This window comes from Homalodisca vitripennis, unplaced genomic scaffold (assembly GCF_021130785.1).
Source record: "Homalodisca vitripennis isolate AUS2020 unplaced genomic scaffold, UT_GWSS_2.1 ScUCBcl_5406;HRSCAF=12103, whole genome shotgun sequence".
NCBI lineage: Eukaryota > Metazoa > Arthropoda > Insecta > Hemiptera > Cicadellidae > Homalodisca > Homalodisca vitripennis.
The window spans coordinates 2,457-21,237 of record NW_025781588.1 but is presented as its reverse complement, the minus strand read 5'-3'; the positions used below and the strand labels follow the sequence as shown (position 1 = coordinate 21,237).

Below are 18,781 nucleotides of genomic sequence, written 5' to 3'. Positions count from 1 at the left end.
GGATATTAGATTGGACAACGTTCTCCGAACTAGTCCTGTCGCAGTGGAACTGTAAGCAGTTTTTCCACTGCCTGCTCGTTAGTGTACATTTTGTCGTTAGATTAAGTTCAGCAGTTATTTCGCAACGAGAATTATTTATTTTACCAAGCACTCTTGAGATATATGGTTTTTCAACCAGACTCAGATCTATTAAACTCGACAAACTTGATACGGTAAACGGATTATTGTGATTTTTACTGAATAAAGTGACCCGTTAAATTCCTTGTTACAAGACTTAAATTCCACTGTAGATCTCTTTTATTGTCACAAACAGAAGTGTTGACTTTATTATTTGCCTTGACCTCATTGATCGTGTTGAAACTATGAACAATAGTTTTATTCTTGTAACTACTTGTTCGCTCACTATTTCAATGTAGGTCTATTCTTACTATTTGCTTAGTTTCTAATGAAAAACTCTTTGACTGTTGAAAAAACTGTGTAATTGTTGCAAAAACTGTTGGATAAAGTTGAATTCAGTTCGTATTGTTTTTTTGTGTGCATTAATCCATAATGTCCTCAAAATTCTTTTAGAGCCATAAGCTTACTTTACTATTCAAATTATTTCCTCTTTCATTGCATCTATTCATGCTTGACAAATAGGTTATTTGGATCTTACCAGTTAGTTAAATTCTGTAACTAGTCTAGAGCATTTAGCCAACAATTATTGCAGGTTACTACAAAGGAGTATGCCACACCACGTGTCTCATAACAGGGTTATATATCAAGTTAACATATCCTGTTATTTAGGTTAATTCATAAGTATCATTGTTTATTCTTTTAAATATACCTATTTATTTGTATTAACCCGTAGTTAAACACATTTTGTTTCAAAATACTGAATTACTGATCACTAAAGCACTATAAATGGAAATATTTCAATCATAAAACTGATAATATTTATGATTGAAACAAATTTTTTATTTATTTTAAAATTTAACTGAAAGAAATTAAAAAGCAACTTGAAATTTAGATTGTATTTGGGACTCTGTTTCGTGAAAATATGACTGTTATGTCTAGGTGAAATTGCAATTATTTTATTCTAGTGTAAATAAGCAGTATTTATAGAGACAATTAAAATGTAAAAGACTGTGTATAAAAATAATTTCTTTTGGCTTAAATTTACCAATCTTTTTATTTTGCAAATTAAACCTTTTCGTTAAGTTCCTTTCTGTAATTTGAGGGAATAGCATAATCTTTACTACAAACCAATTAAAGAAAACCTCTTCTTTTATGATACATGATATATTGACACCAGGAATGTGTTTAATAAATACCAAAATAATATACGCAAACAATATTTAATTGTATGTACATCCTTCAAACTACGTTGGAACTGTATATTAATTTATTTGGGGTAGTTTTTTTACTCTATATTAGTCGAGTGAGAATATTTATTTAATTAGTAATAAGAAATAGTAGCAGTAGTTGTTTATTTTAACCTAGATTGTTGTTATTTATTAGGTTAATTATCTAATTAAGAAAGACATCAGATTACAGATATCAAAAAATAGTGTTACTGATCTTCGATTGTTTTAAGGAATGATGGCAAAAGTCCGGTAAACTTTTTTAAGAACTCTTTACTTAAGAATCCTTCCATCCTCAAAACAAACTTCAGACAATGAATTATATAAATTCATGCAGCGTTTCCTCACATTTATCGAAAATCCTGTAAAAGTTTGGTAGTAGAACACGTTCAATAGGAGCAAAAACGATTTGATTTGTACTAACTTAATTAAGTCGTATTCAACGTAGCAGGAAAGTTGGTCATTATACTGAACTCGGCGTTTCCGCTTATTGGATTTGGGTATTAGATTGGATATCGTTCTCCGAACAAGTTCTCTCGCAGTAGAGCTACACGTGGGTTTACATTGTCTACTCGTTAGTGTTCAGCTTGTCGTTTGATTAAGCTCGGTTGTTATTTCGAAGCGAGAAATGTTTATTGCAACTTTCTTGGAAACTACGATCACTACCACTTGGTATGCTTTTGAGGCGAATGCAACAGAAGGTTAAATATAAAATCTTGTAACGATAATAAGTGAGCCGTTAAATGCTCGTGACACGTGTCCGTAAGTGCCGCTTAGAACTGTCTTGTTAGAACCTAATAAGAGTCCTTTCCTTCCACTTCAGCCACTGATTTTCATAGACAGACTTAAAGGTTAATAAAAACCATGAGAATTTTTAAAATTCTGTTTAAGTTATCCCTATTTTTATAAGAATTTACACATATACATACTTACAAATACTTACAATACTATTATGAACGTTATGATAGTTTTATAAGTTATTTTACATACGAGTTTAGGAAACTAAATCGAATAGACAGTGACTGAAGGATGTAATCTCTGCGACATTATCCGGTTCGTTGGTTTGAAAAATAAACTATTTTCCCGACTGGACATTGGAAGGGGCCTGTACCACTATGCGAGTATATACTTCCCTCGTATCTGTATTTTTTTATTTGCAACTATTATTTTCATGACTATCAAACTATCAGGTTTTTCTGTTCATACCACGTTGACAAATCGGTAACATAATTAAATTTAAAGTTATGTAGTTGCTGCTCATGTTGATAGTTTTAGTGTTTTTCCTCACAGAAAAATATGTTAATGGCAAAAATGTAGTATACCACCAACTTGTACTTTTGATGTCATTTAATTCGGATAATTTTAGCGTTCTAGTACGTATCTCACTTTCATACGTGCCAGTGTGATGTGTGAGTGTATTTGTCGTACTCGTGACTTGTGCTCAGGACTTGCATTCTCGGCAGTGACAACGCCTTGACTAGACTCCAAGCAGCTTATTGGTACGTTTGAAACCATTTCTTTCCATTTTTTCTTCTTTCTGTTCTCTATTTTTATATTTTGCAATACCTATCCCACTTGACAAAGAGGATAGATTCCCAGCCTCAAAACGTTGTGTTATACCATAACGATAGCAAATTACCAAAGTCCTGTTATCCTGTCATAATGGTTAATTAATAAATACTGATACAGTATCTAGTCTAAAGCAATGAAATAATATGATATAGTGAAAAGGGACTACAAAGAAAGAGCATATACTGAATAGTATCAGGTTTACAGATATTCATACCTTCGAAACACCAAGCTATGAACAAAAAGGTATCGAACCTAAATTATTAATTTCCTTTTATCTTTTTCTTTCAGTTTGAAGTATAGAACAGTATATGACTATGGAATGAAATTAAAAGCACAGATCTGTATAATGAATCCGAAACTTGCATTAATAACACCTTAAATAACAACCGCTATGGGATTGACCTTTTCTTTTTTGTAAAAATAGAAAATGATAATGCATTTATTTCGCTTTATTTTTTGGATGAGCGAAGCGACAACAGTAAGTATAACCGATTGGAAGGTCGTGTCAACCTACACATATGTGGCGCGCGTGGGGGTTTCCGCACATTACATTGAGAACGCGCTGTCATATTAGAGAGAAGATGGTCTAAAGGTAGAGGCTTTAAGTTGGGATTTTACACGAATAAGAGTTAAAACAATTGTAGAGAAAATTTATGCAATTGTGAAAAAATCTGTTGATCGATTTGGAAACAAATGTGGGGAGTTTATATAGTAATAAAATAACAATAGTATTTCTGAAGCAGAAAGCCGATTTGGATTGTATAACCAGTCAGTCTAGTTTTTATTGAACTCGATAGATATATTCATTGTTCGCCGCACTAGTGTTCGTGGAAGTCGTAACAGGAAAGTTCCAAAAGGGTTAAAAATATAAATCGAATGTTTTTGTTTCAGATCAAATTTTTTAGCTTTACACACTTTAACTAACAGTCGTCACGTAACCGTCATACATTAGCGTCAGTTGACCATAAATAGTCTCTTAAAGAACCGAATTTAAAACTCTTCATTTATTTGTCTTATAGTGATATAAACCTTCTTTATGTGTTTGACAGTTGGATTTTTAGGTGTATGAAGCTTGGAAAAATATAATCCGAAAAATTATCGTTTGATATTTTTAACTATTTTGATATTTATCTATTTTAATGTAGCATGGCTGACGATAAACTTTCCTAGATAACATCCCTCTATCGATAAAAAAATGTTTGCTTACTCAATGAAAATTGCCTCTCGGCAACTAGACTACGAGGAAAATGGGTAATACAGTAAATTGCAAGGACATTATGAAGAAAATTAATAATTCTTTACAATTTCTTGCTGATTACTTGTGTCACCACCAACAGATCTTCCTGAACTTCCAGATCTTCCGGTTATCCAGAGAAGCTCCCAGCCATCTGCTGTCCCTGACCGGCCCCGGCAGAGATAGTCTCTGCGGCCCCTGACAACATTTCGGCCCCTGCAGCGGCCCCCTCAGCACCTGATGGCAATCCGGTAAATTCTCAGAGATCCATAACCAATTTCATAAGTAATTCAAATTCTCGTACATCAGTGCTTTTTTGCACTTGATTAATGCTTTAAACGATGCTAATTCAGTACTTTACTGTTGTTGTTTCAAAAGCTCAGATGTTTAATTGATTAATGACATTTTTATGTAGGAAGGCCTTGTGGAATAGATTTAAAATTATGAGACAGTTGTGGAATAGATTTAAAATTATGAGACAGTTGTGTAATTTTTAGGCAGCCACATATCAGAGATATAATTACCATTATAAGATGAATTCAAATTTAATGCCAAAGACCTAAGACGCTTTAATTACATCTTTAAATCTTTAATTCCAGCGATTTGACATTAGGAAGAGGAAACGTAAAAACAAAAAGAAGACAAATAATTTTTTATATGTTGATTCAGATCTTTGATAGACTTATTTTTCATCTGAAAACACAAGCTTATGCTCGTGGGGTTAGAAATTTATAAATGATCAAAACTGAGTTTGATATTGTTACATGTCTTTTCCAAGGAATTTGGCTCAGCGTTAGTGAATATAGGTATATTGATCTTATGTGTAGCAATCGTGGCAACCAGAAAAATTAGAACAAATAAATTTTTAAACATGCTGCACACAGTAATTTCATATTTAAATATGTGACTTTTAGTCATTGAGTAAAAATAAAAAGAGTGAAAAGAAAATGTTACAATTCGACTCAGAATTCTAGCACCCTTACTGGAACTTTTATTACTTGAACACTGCTATGAAACGTAATTAAATGAAACAAAAATGAAAATGACTTATGTGCCAGGATATCTTAAAAGCTCCCTCACACAAATGATATCGTCTTAGCTGTTCGCCAGTGTTGAATTGATGTTTGAAAATAAATACATTTTCAAATTGAAGTACAGAAATTCTTATGGTTACGTTAAATTTGGCACGAAACTTTATTTCTATATACACAAGAATGTTTTTCATGATGGTGCATATCATGGAATTTGGCTGAGTGTCATTGGAGGCTGTGATTCAGTAGACCGACGCATTTTCTCTATTGCCTGCCGGAGGGGATGTGAAAGTTCTTTATGATTGATCGTCCTTTTATCAATCCGTAGAACATGTGAAATTTTCTTCATAGAGTAGAAGAAAACAAAATACAATTGAAAGTCAATGTTGAAAATTGATGACAATATTTGATTGCAGCGAAATGTTGCGTTGTAGTATCCTCCCTTTTTTACCGGAACATTTTATTTTATTTTAAACAATGCTTTGAAACCTCACTGAATTCAAAGCATATTAATTTATCATGTGACGAAATATCTCGAAAAATATTTAATCTATAGACTTTAAATTTTGCTTAAGACTTCTATTCAGCCTATGTAGAATACAATGATTTCTATGATAGAGAGTATGCCCAACCATAGAATTTGGATTAGCATAAATGATCTAAATTACATCTAATATCACTTACTCTAAAATGGTCTGAGTTTCATACTCTAACTAAACCATTTTCTTAAGGGGCTATACTAAGATTGAATTAAATATGGCGTAAAAATGTTAACGTTTTGACGTATTCCACTACGTAGTCTTGTAACAGCTCTTCATTTCGATTTAAATTTTGATCACGTACAGGTTTAATTCCCAATAAATTATGAGTGAAAAATTTAATTCTTGGGTCAAGGAAAGTAAACTTTACCTGCTTTCCCGCTCTTTGCTAAGTCGGACCCTGCGTTTGCCGCCATTTTACCACCCTCGAAGCCCTTCTCGGCTATGGTTGCTCCTTTCATGGCCGTCTCCATTGCCTTAGACTGCATGTCCGCTCCACCTGGTGAAATTGAGCTAGATATAATTTAAAAACGAGATGATTTTCTTAGAAACATACGTATTTATCAATGTAATCGATCACAAATACTGAAATTGCGTAAGCCAAAAATGAAACAACATAACTAGTGATTTATGAAAAAAGTAGTACTGTTTTGTGCAGTAGTCTTGTATAGTAGCCAATGTCCATAACAATCAAGTACATTAATTTAACTCTATTGAGAAAAATTTGCGTTGTTTAGTGGTATTATTCATTATAAATTGCAGCAAAAGAGTATAATATTAACTTTTTGTGAGTAAAATGAGGCATAAGATCTATGTCATAAGAGCTATATAGCTCTAACTATAGCTCAGTAAGCACCGGTACTCACTGTTCCATTATACTAACAGAGTTCTCATCCACAGTGTTGATTTAGTGTGAGAGTTAGCACAGATACTGAATGGGTTTATATAGGTTATTCAAATATACCTTTTACTGATAGAAGGAACATAAGCTTCAAATCCGTTCACAGTTATAAATTACTCAAATATTATGGCTTTTATTTACCTACCTATGGTTATTACTAGAAGAAATAACATCCTATTTTTTATTTTATTAAATATTTATTTCTAGATAGATTGTTGCAGATAAAAATTTGAAATTTGACCTTCACGTAACAACAAAATTAGTGCTGTGTACAGTACATTTTGTTACGTGTGACATGTTAAGACGTGTTAGGTCTCGTTTACACAGAACAATCTTTAAAATGTTGGCTGTAGAATATGTTATGAAATGCACGTTACTTGAGGGTCGAGACAACATTAACAGGACAAGTTTTCTTGCATGTTGCTTGTTATATATTTTATATATATGTTATATATTTTTGCATGTGGCTATTTGTCAAATTGTTTATAACTTTGTTGTTATTTATTTCTTATCATACACCACAAATTTATTACTGTTGCTAGTTTTTATATTTAGTTATTTATTATTGTCTTTGTTTTTTACCTTTTTGTTGATTATTTGTTAACTTACTTCTATTTCTTACTTATTCGGGGTTTCGTTGATAATTTATTTTTAACACGGTTTGTTATTTAATTATATATGTAAATTTTATTAGTTCTATTAATCGTTTAAACTCTTTTTAACTTATTGATGTGTACTACTGGTGTAATTCCGTTGGAAGAGTAAATAAGAATAAGTTACAAATATATAACCCAATGTTCTGTAACAATTTTCTTAACTTACTGTCCCCCTCAGAATCACTATCGGGGCTCCTGGCAAACCTTCGGTTCAGTTCGTCTCGGTAAAAGAAAGGCACTGGTGTCTCATCAGTACCGACGCGATCGTCTACTCCCACCAAGCCCTGATCAAACGAGAACTCCGGATCCTCAGGAACTTTGGGCATCCCATCCAGCATTTTCTCGACTCTCTCCAGCTCGTTCATGATCTTCTTCACCTGGGCCTGCCAAGGGTACACTGCTCTGCGCTTCCTGCCCAGGCCGACCAGGGAGGTGAGCGAAGAGAAGTCGACCGGAACTGCGGAGAATACCTGGCCGAAGCTGTCAGTAAACATCGACGAGACCTCAGTTGGAACCATCATGGACATGATCATGCCCATCAAACCGACCATGTCGGTCAGCGGCGTCAAATCTAGCTGCCTCGCAACCTGTAAATATAAACAAAATTTGGCATAAATATAACCTAGCTACTAACAATAAGTTTCAGACTATTTATTCTGAAAATGATGCTTGTTTCAAAGAAATTTTAGGGACATAATGAAAAGTATTGTTTGGACTTACCCTGACATTCTGAGCCGAAATCCCCAGAATCTAAACATAATGAAACACAATTAGTAATTTAATTTCAGCGTACACATAAATACAATATTGTTTACAATGAAATAAAAAAATCCTGTTAAGGACACAAGCTTTACTATTTTAACTATTTATTTATTTCACTTCCAATGGTAAACCCAGTGTACAAAATAGTAAAACAGATATATTAATATCAACATAATCATTTGGTGTTAAATTAGAATAGTAAACAGGTGACAACAGTACAAAATAATCTTAGCAAAAAAGCGAAAATATAGTAATGAGTTAATAAATAACAATAATAAATATATGATAATAAAGTAATAAGTTATAATAACAAGTAACTTCTAAACGTTCAGGAATGCAATAGTGGAACAGCTATTTAAGGGAACCAGGTAGGTAGTGAAATATTTTAATTTAAAAATTTTTTTTATTATTTATTATTGTTGCCAATCTTTTTCTGAACAATTTGATACCAAATATATGCAAATCTAAGCACTAATTCATATTAATTTTAATTTTTTGTGCGGGAACGCACTGAGCTGATACACATATCAGTAGGATTTCCCATTTGTTTCCCCTAAAGTTTCCCCTACACCCACTAACAATTTACCAATTGCTGTGATGGAGCACATAAAACCAATATATAAAGACTTAGCAGACCCAAATTTATTAAAAAAAATGTGTTCACGGAAAGACACAAAACCAAAACGAGTCCTTCAATAATATGATTTGGACAAGGATTTCCAAAAACAATTTTGTTGGACTTTCCACTTTGACAATTGGAGTGCAAGATGCAATATTGTGTTACAATGATGGAGCTCTTGGGAAGATAAAAGTTCTTGATAAGTTATGTGGCCAAGCAGGAACTAATTGTGCTGTAGGACTCAAGCGACAAGATGAACTCCGCATATTTGAAGCTGAAAAAGCCATGAAAGATATAGAAAAAAAGCAAAAGAAGTCAGAAAAACAGTGAAACGTAGAATACTTGAGAATGAGGAAGACCCAGATAACCCAGCCTATGGCTATGGTGCACACTAATTATGTTCAAGTAGGTAGGCCTATACACATTTGTTAGTTTTAGGGCAGAGTAAAATTAAATGTTGGTTTTCCGAAAGTTTGTTTTTTTTTGTCATTTGGTACCATTATTTTGCAAACTATTGAACGAAATTTGACCAAACTTGCACACATTCTTTGTATTATCACAATAAACAATAATAAGATGTATTATTACATGAAAATAAAAAATAAAAAAATTATAACACTTTTATGCAAAAAAAGTTTAAGAAATGTTTTAAAATTGAAAAATCAATAAAAAAAAGTTGTAAAAAATATATGTTTGAAAATCCTTATTATTGTTAACAGAGCAACAAAAAAAATAGTGTGAAAGTTTCATTGCAATATCTCTTTTAGTTTTTGAGAAAAGTGTACCTAAAAAAGGTAAATTTTACATGGGCGAGATTGCCACTACCTGGTCCCCTTAAACGTTGGTGACGTCACTGTAAATACTCAACATATAATACTATGCTAAAGGCTAACTAGTCGATACAGCTGTACTGAAACTGAGAAAATACTTAAAACGTTTGAAATATAAACCTTTTTGTATGATTATGCAAACCAAATCAAGCAAAGGAAAGGTGTTGACGTAGATGTGATTATTACGTTCCAACTCCGACTCGTGCTGAAATGAATGCGGAAAAATTAGGAAAATATTACTTAATAAGTTGTGCATAATAAATTAAATTATTTTATAAGGAATGAATTGTTTGATCAAATATAAATTTTTGACTATGGGATATTTGTGAAGGCAATAACAAATTTTAACATTTACCATCGTTCACAGACAAAAAATATTAAAATTACTGTTTCAACCCACAATCTGATCCGTGGGAAACTAACCTGAACCTAATTAAAATTTACGTCTAGTTTTGTCACTCGTCTCGAGCCAGGAAACCAATAAAAAGACTAAAAGAAAAATAAAAGAAAAAAGAATAAAATTTTTCGTAAAAATCTCTAATTGGTTCTTTTAATTTCTTTTGTTACAATGAATTTTAACAATAATTTTCTGCTACCATATATGAAGCTTTAATTTGAGCAAAGATTGAAGTGGGTCGATACATAACGTTATTACAACTGTCTGAAGAAGTAGCCTCCATTAGAGACAAATCCTTCTTTCTCTCCAGCCAATGAGAAATGGGTGACTTTTTGTACCTAATACTCTTGTGTTCTTATTACAAATTGATAGAAAACAGTAAACGCTTATGAGAAAGCTAAGAATAAAGCGTAAAATTGTTTGGATTATTAAAATTTTGTAGTAGTTGTAATAATGTTTTCACAACAATATTTTTATTTTTTGTCCATGAAGTTTATTTTAGTTTGATAATTGTTTGAAAATATATTACAAATATCCGTTTTCAAAGAATAATGTAAAATGTTCGGAAAATTCCTGGTTCCTTCACAAAGGCTCCGTTATTGTAATACATTGGGTAAGGTTAAATAATATAAAATAAATTAAAGAACGCATGTGACAACAATACGCTTGGTCACAAAAACAACCACAGACAACTGAGGTTCTGTTACACAGTAGATTATATTATATACATACATTCTATGTCATACAAAATTACTGTTATTCCCTGCATAAGCTTAAAACGTTATAAAATCAATTCCTTGAAAACGAATTGATTTAATAAAACAGTCTAGCGAGGAAGAAAAATTAAAGGACTTTCATGTGGACCACAAGTCACTTATAGACGGAGTGGCCGATCTCTTGTGGACGTTCTAAGCGATTATTACTTGGAATTATACATTCATCAAATAAAATATATCTTTCACTCAACATAATTATTTAATAATATAATTTACAACCGATAAAAATGCTCAATTACAAGGCGTTTTAACGATGATTGATATTAGAAAGATAATTACGGTTTACTACAATATGTACGTATAATTTAGAAAATATCAAAGTAAACTTACTTTAAATTGATACGAACGTTTTTCTTAATAATATGTCACTGTTAGTTTAAAAATAAATATGTATTTAACTTACATTGCAATCGAAATATTAAGCGTATTAAAACAAAATTTTACACCTAACATAGATGAAAAACATAACAAAGAATATACAAATTTATTATATATATATTATATTATATTGCTTATGCAACTAAATGTAAGAGGCGGATTTACTAGTAGAGATATAAATCTTATCCCAAAATAAAAGGTGGTCTTATCCCAAAACCTTTTTTTACTTGTTGTCATAGTATTACAGACTGAAAGGTGGCAGACAGAACAGAAATTTTTACGTCCCTCCAGCAGGCAGTTGATAAAATCTGCCAGCATACTGAGTTATTGACTGGAATGACACTGAGCTGAATCTCATGGATAGACACGCATCATCGTCGAAATTATTTGTATCTATGTAGAAATAAAGTTCAATGCAACATTGAAAACCTACAGATGAATGAAGTCTGCAGCCGGATATCGTTCTCAATATGTCCTGCGGATAGCTAGTCTACATAAAAGGGCATAGCAAAATCGATCATCATCAAACACGACATTGCCCAAGTAGGAATAGAGTTACATACCAAATGTAAATCCCATAGCTCAATTCGTTTTTGATATATTGAGCAGAAAACATACGCACAGGCATATAGACAGACAGACGTACAGGAAAAAAGTATTTGTCAGAACATTAAGTGAGAACTATATGTAAAACGTCAAGTTTACAGTTATATTCATTCTATAAATATCAGCCTGATTTGTAGGCTTTGCTAACGCTCAGCCAAGTTTCATTACAGCTGGTTCTTAGGAGTATGTAAAAATAATTTATGCCTATTCAAGCAATAATAATGTGATTTATATGAGTTTTTGCCGGAAGTTAATAAAATAATAAAGTATTGAACATTTTTCCTGTTATGAACTGTTGTTTCTTTTAAAATAAAAGCTTGGCTTTTATATTCTTTTTTTGAAGATTTACAATACAGTTTAATATCTGCCTCCATTTTAATTCTAGCAATTAATTGTTAGTACAAGATACGTGTGTGGTCCAATCCTAATAATATTATAAGTATAAAAGTGCCTTTGTTTTTGTTTCATTTTCCCGTGTAAACTATTCAACCGAATATACTGAAATTTTATATGGGCATTATTAGGATCCCTGGGATAAGTAAAAGCCTATTCTTAGTACAAAAATTTCCATCTTTGTCTAAAAAGCGGCATTGCAGCAAATAAATATTATTAATTGAAAGAGCTTTTTAAACGTAATCAAATGTTCTGTGGCATCATTGTTTTACGACCGCTTTGTGTTTAATTAATTTATCGACTATTTTAATTTGTTTACATTTTAGGGAGAAATCACAGAGTAAGCTTGAAGTGAAAGTAACAAAACTTTTAACCTGTTTTGCACCGCTGCTGTTAAGCACAGATTATACAATAACAATATCCAGATAAGAAAGTTAAACTTTTAGTAAAAATATAGTTTTAACTGTACGTATATAGCAGCAAATATGTATAAGTATGCAGTGCTTGTTCGGTACTATATATGTACACTATGTGTTACTGTAGGTACAATGAGTTCACATTGCAGTAGTGTCTTGTTACTTGTAATGATATGTACTTAGTTTGACCCAGTTCTAGGTACTACAAGTACGTGCTTGTAACAATAATAGACATTGCAGGCCTGTGGCTTGTTGCCATCACACACTATTTACATTTCAGTTACTTGTAATGATGTGTACTTAGTTTGACCCAGTTCTAGGTACTACAAGTACGTGCTTGTAACGATAATAGACATAGTGCAGGCCTGTGGCTTGTTGCCATCACACACTATTTACATTTCAGTTACTTGTAATGATGTGTACTTAGTTTGATCCAGTTCTAGGTACTACAAGTACGTGATTGTAACAATAATAGACATTGCAGGCCTGTGGGTTGTTGCCATCACACACTATTTACATTTCGGTTACTTGTAATGGTGTGTACTTAGTTTGATCCAGTTATTGGTACTACAAGTACGTGGTTGTAACAATAATAGACATTGCAGGCCTGTGGGTTGTTGCCATCACACACTATTTACATTTCGGTTACTTGTAATGATGTGTTCTTAGTTTGATCCAGTTCTAGGTACTACGAGTACGTGCTTGTAACAATAATAGACATAGTGCAGGCCTGTGGCTTGTTGCCATCACACACTATTTACATTTCGGTTACTTGTAATGGTGTGTACTTAGTTTGATCCAGTTATTGGTACTACAAGTACGTGCTTGTAACAATAATAGACATTGCAGGCCTGTGGGTTGTTCCCATCACACACTATTTACATTTCGGTTACTTGTAATGATGTGTACTTAGTTTGATCCAGTTATTGGTACTACAAGTACGTGCTTGTAACAATAATAGACATTGCAGGCCTGTGGGTTGTTCCCATCACACACTATTTACATTTCAGTTACTTGTAATGATGTATACTTAGTTTGATCCAGTTCTAGGTACTACGAGTACGTGCTTGTAACAATAATAGACATAGTGCAGGCCTGTGGGTTGTTGCCATCACACACTATTTACATTTCGGTTACTTGTAATGATGTTGTACTTAGTTTGACCAGTTATCTTGGTACTACAAGTATACGTGCTTGTAACAATAATAGACATTGCAGGCCTGTGGGTTGTTCCCATCACACACTATTTACATTTCAGTTACTTGTAATGATGTATACTTAGTTTGATCCAGTTATTGGTACTACAAGTACGTGCTTGTAACAATAATAGACATTGCAGGCCTGTGGGTTGTTCCCATCACACACTATTTACATTTCAGTTACTTGTAATGATGTGTACTTAGTTTGATCCAGTTCTAGGTACTACGAGTACGTGCTTGTAACAATAATAGACATATTGCAGGCCTGTGGCTTGTTGCCATCACACACTATTTACATTTCGGTTACTTGATGTGTACTTAGTTTGACCCAGATCTTGGTGCTTCTCAAAAATTCTTGAATCAATAGTCTGTCAAATACTTGTGGCTTTCCTAGAAATCAACAACATTCTCTCTACTCAGCAGCATGGCTTCCGCCAAGGGAAATCCACTACATCAGCCATCTTCAATTTTATAAACGAACTATCGCTTTCTTTGGACAATAGACTTCATTCCCTTGGTGTTTTCTGTGATTTAAGCAAAGCGTTTGATTCCGTTGATCATAATATTCTCCTTGGAAAACTAGAAAAATATGGAGTTAGAGGTCACTCTTTTAAATTCATGAAGTCGTATTTGTCTGATAGGAATCAAACCGTCCAAATCCATGATGGCCAAAATAAAGTTTTCTCATCATATAGAGCCATTACTTGTGGTGTTCCTCAAGGCTCTATTCTTGGTCCTGTATTATTTATCATTTATGTAAACGATCTTCCAAAAATTTCAACAGACCTCAAAGTTACGATGTTTGCTGATGATTGTTCTTTTCTTGTTTCCAATAAATCCCCACATTTGGCTATATCGAATTCAAACATCCAGTTGCAAAGTTTAAATCAGTGGTTCAATTTAAATAAACTTAAATAATTAAACATCAGCAAAACTAATATCATCCAGTTTCATCTAGGGAACACAAACCAGTTTAATATCCAGGGTCTTATCAAACTAGGAAGCGAAGAAGCCAAGCAAGAAATCTCAGTTAAATTTCTGGGTTTATATATCGATAATAGGCTCACATGGGGCGGCCACGTGGAACATGTCTGCAAAAGGCTTCGAACCATGGGATTTACTCTCAGCCGTCTCGCCAAGGTCTGTAGCCAAGATGATCTACGAACAGTATATTTTTCTCACGTTCAATCGATTTTGAGGTACGGGTTAATGTTCTGGGGTCCATCCAGTGTAGTAAATTTTAATAGAGTATTTGTTCTTCAGAAATGGTGTTTGCGAATCATCTCAGGACGTAGGAGATTCGAAACTTGTAAACCTCTTTTCGCTGAATTAAAAATACTTACTCTGGCGGGTCTGGTGGGGTACGAACTATGCTCTTTTGTTAAGGACAATCCAAAGCTTTTTGTAAGCAATGGATACTACCATCAGTATCCGACCAGATCAAGAGGGCTGATATCTGCGGCTGCACATAAGTACTAGCGCATTTGAGAGGGGTCCATACCACTTGGGTGCAAAAGCTTTCAATGCATTGCCATTGAATATTAAAAATGATCAAAATCTACGTTTATTTAAAAAAAAAACTAAAGACACACTTTCTTGATAAATGTTTCTACTGTGTAAGAGATTTGTTAAGTTAGATATAGTTTTAGTATTTTGACATGTAATGTAAAAATGTATTTTGCATTTACGAATAAAGATCTTGTAATCTTGTACAAGTACGTGCTTGTAACAATAATAGACATAGTGCACCCTGTGGGTTGTTTGCCATCACACGCTATTTACTTTCGGTTACTTGTAATGATGTGTACTTAGTTTGATCCAGTTCTTGGTACTACAAGTACGTGCTTGTAAGAATAATAAACATTGCAGGCCTGTGGGTTGTTGCCATCACACACTATTTACATTTCGGTTACTTGTAATGATGTGTACTTAGTTTGACCCAGTTCTTGGTACTACAAGTACGTGCTTGTAACAATAATAGATATTGCAGGCCTGTGGGTTGTTGCCATTCACACACTATTTACATTTCGGTTAATTTGTAATGATGTGTACTTAGTTTGATCCAGTTCTTGGTACTACGAGTACGTGCTTGTAACAATAATAGACATAGTGCAGGCCTGTGGCTTGTTGCCATCACACACTATTTATATTTCGGTTACTTGTAATGGTGTGTACTTAGTTTGATCTAGATCTTGGTACTAAAAATACGTGCTTGTAACAATAATAGACATAGTGCAGGCCTGAGGGTTGTTGCCATCACACACTATTTACATTTCGGTTACTTGTAATGATGTATACTTAGTTTGATCCAGTTCTAGGTACTACGAGTACGTGCTTGTAACAATAATAGACATAGTGCAGGCCTGTGGCTTGTTGCCATCACACACTATTTATATTTCGGTTACTTGTAATGATGTATACTTAGTTTGATCCAGTTCTAGGTACTACGAGTACGTGCTTGTAACAATAATAGACATAGTGCAGGCCTGAGGGTTGTTGCCATCACACACTATTTACATTTCGGTTACTTGTAATGATGTTATACTTAGTTTGATCCAGTTCTAGGTACTACGAGTACGTGCTTGTAACAATAATAGACATAGTGCAGGCCTGTGGCTTGTTGCCATCACACACTATTTACATTTCGGTTACTTGTAATGATGTATACTTAGTTTGATCCAGTTCTAGGTACTACGAGTACGTGCTTGTAACAATAATAGACATTGCAGGCCTGTGGGTTATTGCCATCACACACTATTTATATTTCGGTTACTTGTAATGATGTATACTTAGTTTGATCCAGTTCTAGGTACTACAAGTACGTGCTTGTTACAATAATAGACATTGCAGGCCTGTGGGTTGTTGCCATCACACACTATTTACATTTCGGTTACTTGTAATGATGTGTACTTAGTTTGATCCAGTTCTAGGTACTACGAGTACGTGCTTGTAACAATAATAGACATAGTGCAGGCCTGTGGGTTGTTGCCATCACACACTATTTACATTTCGGTTACTTGTAATGATGTGTACTTAGTTTGCTCCAGTTCTAGGTACTACGAGTACGTGCTTGTAACAATAATAGACATAGTGCAGGCCTGTGGGTTGTTGCCATCACACACTATTTACATTTCGGTTACTTGTAATGATGTGTACTTAGTTTGATCCAGTTCTAGGTACTACGAGTACGTGCTTGTAACAATAATAGACATTGCAGGCCTGTGGTTTGTTGCCATCACACACTATAAACATTTCTGTTACTTGTTTTAATAATATTTTACAAATAATAAGAAAGTTATAGTAATAAATACTATATTTCATTGAAAACCAGGCGATCCTTTACATATGGAACTAGCTGTTACCCGTGGTCACACACAACACACATATATATATATATATATATATATATATATAAAATTTTTAATAAACATTGAATCACAAAAAGTACTTGCTCCGCCGGGGCCTGAATCCACATCTGCCGAGTGTGTGTGCTACCACTACACCACAGAGCCCATACTTTTTACAATTCAATTATTTTGTATTTGGCAGTATCTGTCACATATGCGTTTAAATAACCAGAATAACATATGACTGGTAAACCAAATACCTGTAAAACGACTTTTGTTTACATTCATTAAATTTGTAAAAATAGCAATAAGCAAATTTAATTTTTAATATACATTGAATCTAGATCCCGGTGGAGTAAGTAATTTTTGTGAAACAAGGCAAACCAAACATTGGTGTTTAACATATAATTCACTGGAACTATAATTGTTCCTAAACGTACCTACGAAATTTCGTGTAAAGCTACTGTTAACTTCTAGTAAACACACAAAACAAAGATCAATATTAACAATAGACCTTAACTAACAATTCTGACCGCAAAGGAAGACATATAACATTATTTTCAGCGTAAAAGATTTTTATGTGTAAACAGTACTCACAACGGTGGCGGCCACTGCCATAAAAATAGGCAGGTAGCAGATTTTCATGGCGCAATCCTATTCAGCTGACTCCCCGATATCGTTTGCGTTGTCCCTGGACCAACATCCGGACAGCGTTGTTAAGATTTTATCTGCCGATACAATCTTTACATGCGGACTACCGGGTATTGTCATCAAGTCTATTCAGATTTTACGTGTTACAATTAATATGTGAATATTTCCCATTTGATAATTTTTAACATCTCTTATTATATTTAACCGGAACTTACTTATTTGTGCTATTGAAATCACTATATATATATATATATATATATATATATATATATATATATATATATATAATTTCAATAAAAATTAAATCACAAAAAGTACTTGCTCTGCTGGGACAAGTATTTATATTAAATAAATATATTATATTTATATAACATATTTATTATATAGAATAAATAAATAAATAAATAAATATATATATATATATATATATATATATATATATATATACCTAGAGAGGGCGTAAATTTTTCAGCCAATAAATAAACAAATTATACGCAAATGTCAAACAAGCTTGTTTCAATTACTTGAGGAATTAACTCACAATCTCTCTATTAATAATCTCTAACTTCAAAAGAAGGAGGTCAAAGTGTATAGTTCTTAAAAACAATCGTTAAAACAACTAAATCCCATGGAGTGACATACGCCATCATCGGAATCATTGTTATTTATGTACAAATAATGCTTCGTGTAAATATTCCATAGATTATTTGTTCTCAAACAGACAGAAGTAAAGTTTTCAAGGACCTCGATTGGTGGACTTTGCTAACGTTCAGTGAATAAATTAACAAAATATGCACTAACGCTTTAAAAACGTTATTTAATTTTGAGATTTACTTGAGGAACAAGCCCGCAGCCCTACCGAATAATTCCTTCTTTTGTTTTGTACGAGGATTTGGAGCGAGATCTATTCAGCTTAGGAAGTGAAGTTACCAGTGAGTTTGAGCCTAACAGTTCCAGCTTCATTAGAGGAGGAAATGGAGCACCAGAGCTACAGGAGCTACATGGAATTAGATCATCTTTATGTGTGGAGAATCGGTTGAACTAAACAGTGTTCTTAATTTATACGCACACACGTCTTTTCAATGTGAACATTTGATAGCAAGGGATAATATCCTAATAAGTGTAGTATAG

At 33.2% G+C, this 18,781-nt stretch overlaps 1 protein-coding gene across 1 annotated transcript; it reads right to left on the bottom strand.

Annotated features, from left to right (window-relative positions):
- Positions 1 to 4,190: 4,190 nt before the first annotated feature.
- LOC124373403 lies at positions 4,191 to 17,704 on the bottom strand. Its single transcript, XM_046831776.1, has 5 exons — positions 17,597 to 17,704; positions 7,997 to 8,026; positions 7,443 to 7,863; positions 6,090 to 6,218; positions 4,191 to 4,386 (listed from the first exon to the last, which is right to left on the bottom strand). Exons 1-5 carry the CDS (start codon positions 17,642 to 17,644, stop codon positions 4,280 to 4,282), a joined length of 735 nt encoding a protein of 244 aa, XP_046687732.1. The 5' UTR covers positions 17,645 to 17,704; the 3' UTR covers positions 4,191 to 4,279.
- Positions 17,705 to 18,781: the final 1,077 nt, after the last annotated feature.

Coding starts and splice junctions, on each gene's coding strand:
- LOC124373403 (XM_046831776.1), bottom strand. CDS start 17,644: ATGAAAATCTGCTACCTGCCTATTTTTATGGCAGTGGCCGCCACCGTT. Junction 8,027..17,596: donor TGGCAGTGGCCGCCACCGTT/GTGAGTACTGTT, acceptor CATTATGTTTAG/ATTCTGGGGATTTCGGCTCA. Junction 4,387..6,089: donor AGCAAAGAGCGGGAAAGCAG/GTAAAGTTTACT, acceptor GATTGCCATCAG/GTGCTGAGGGGGCCGCTGCA.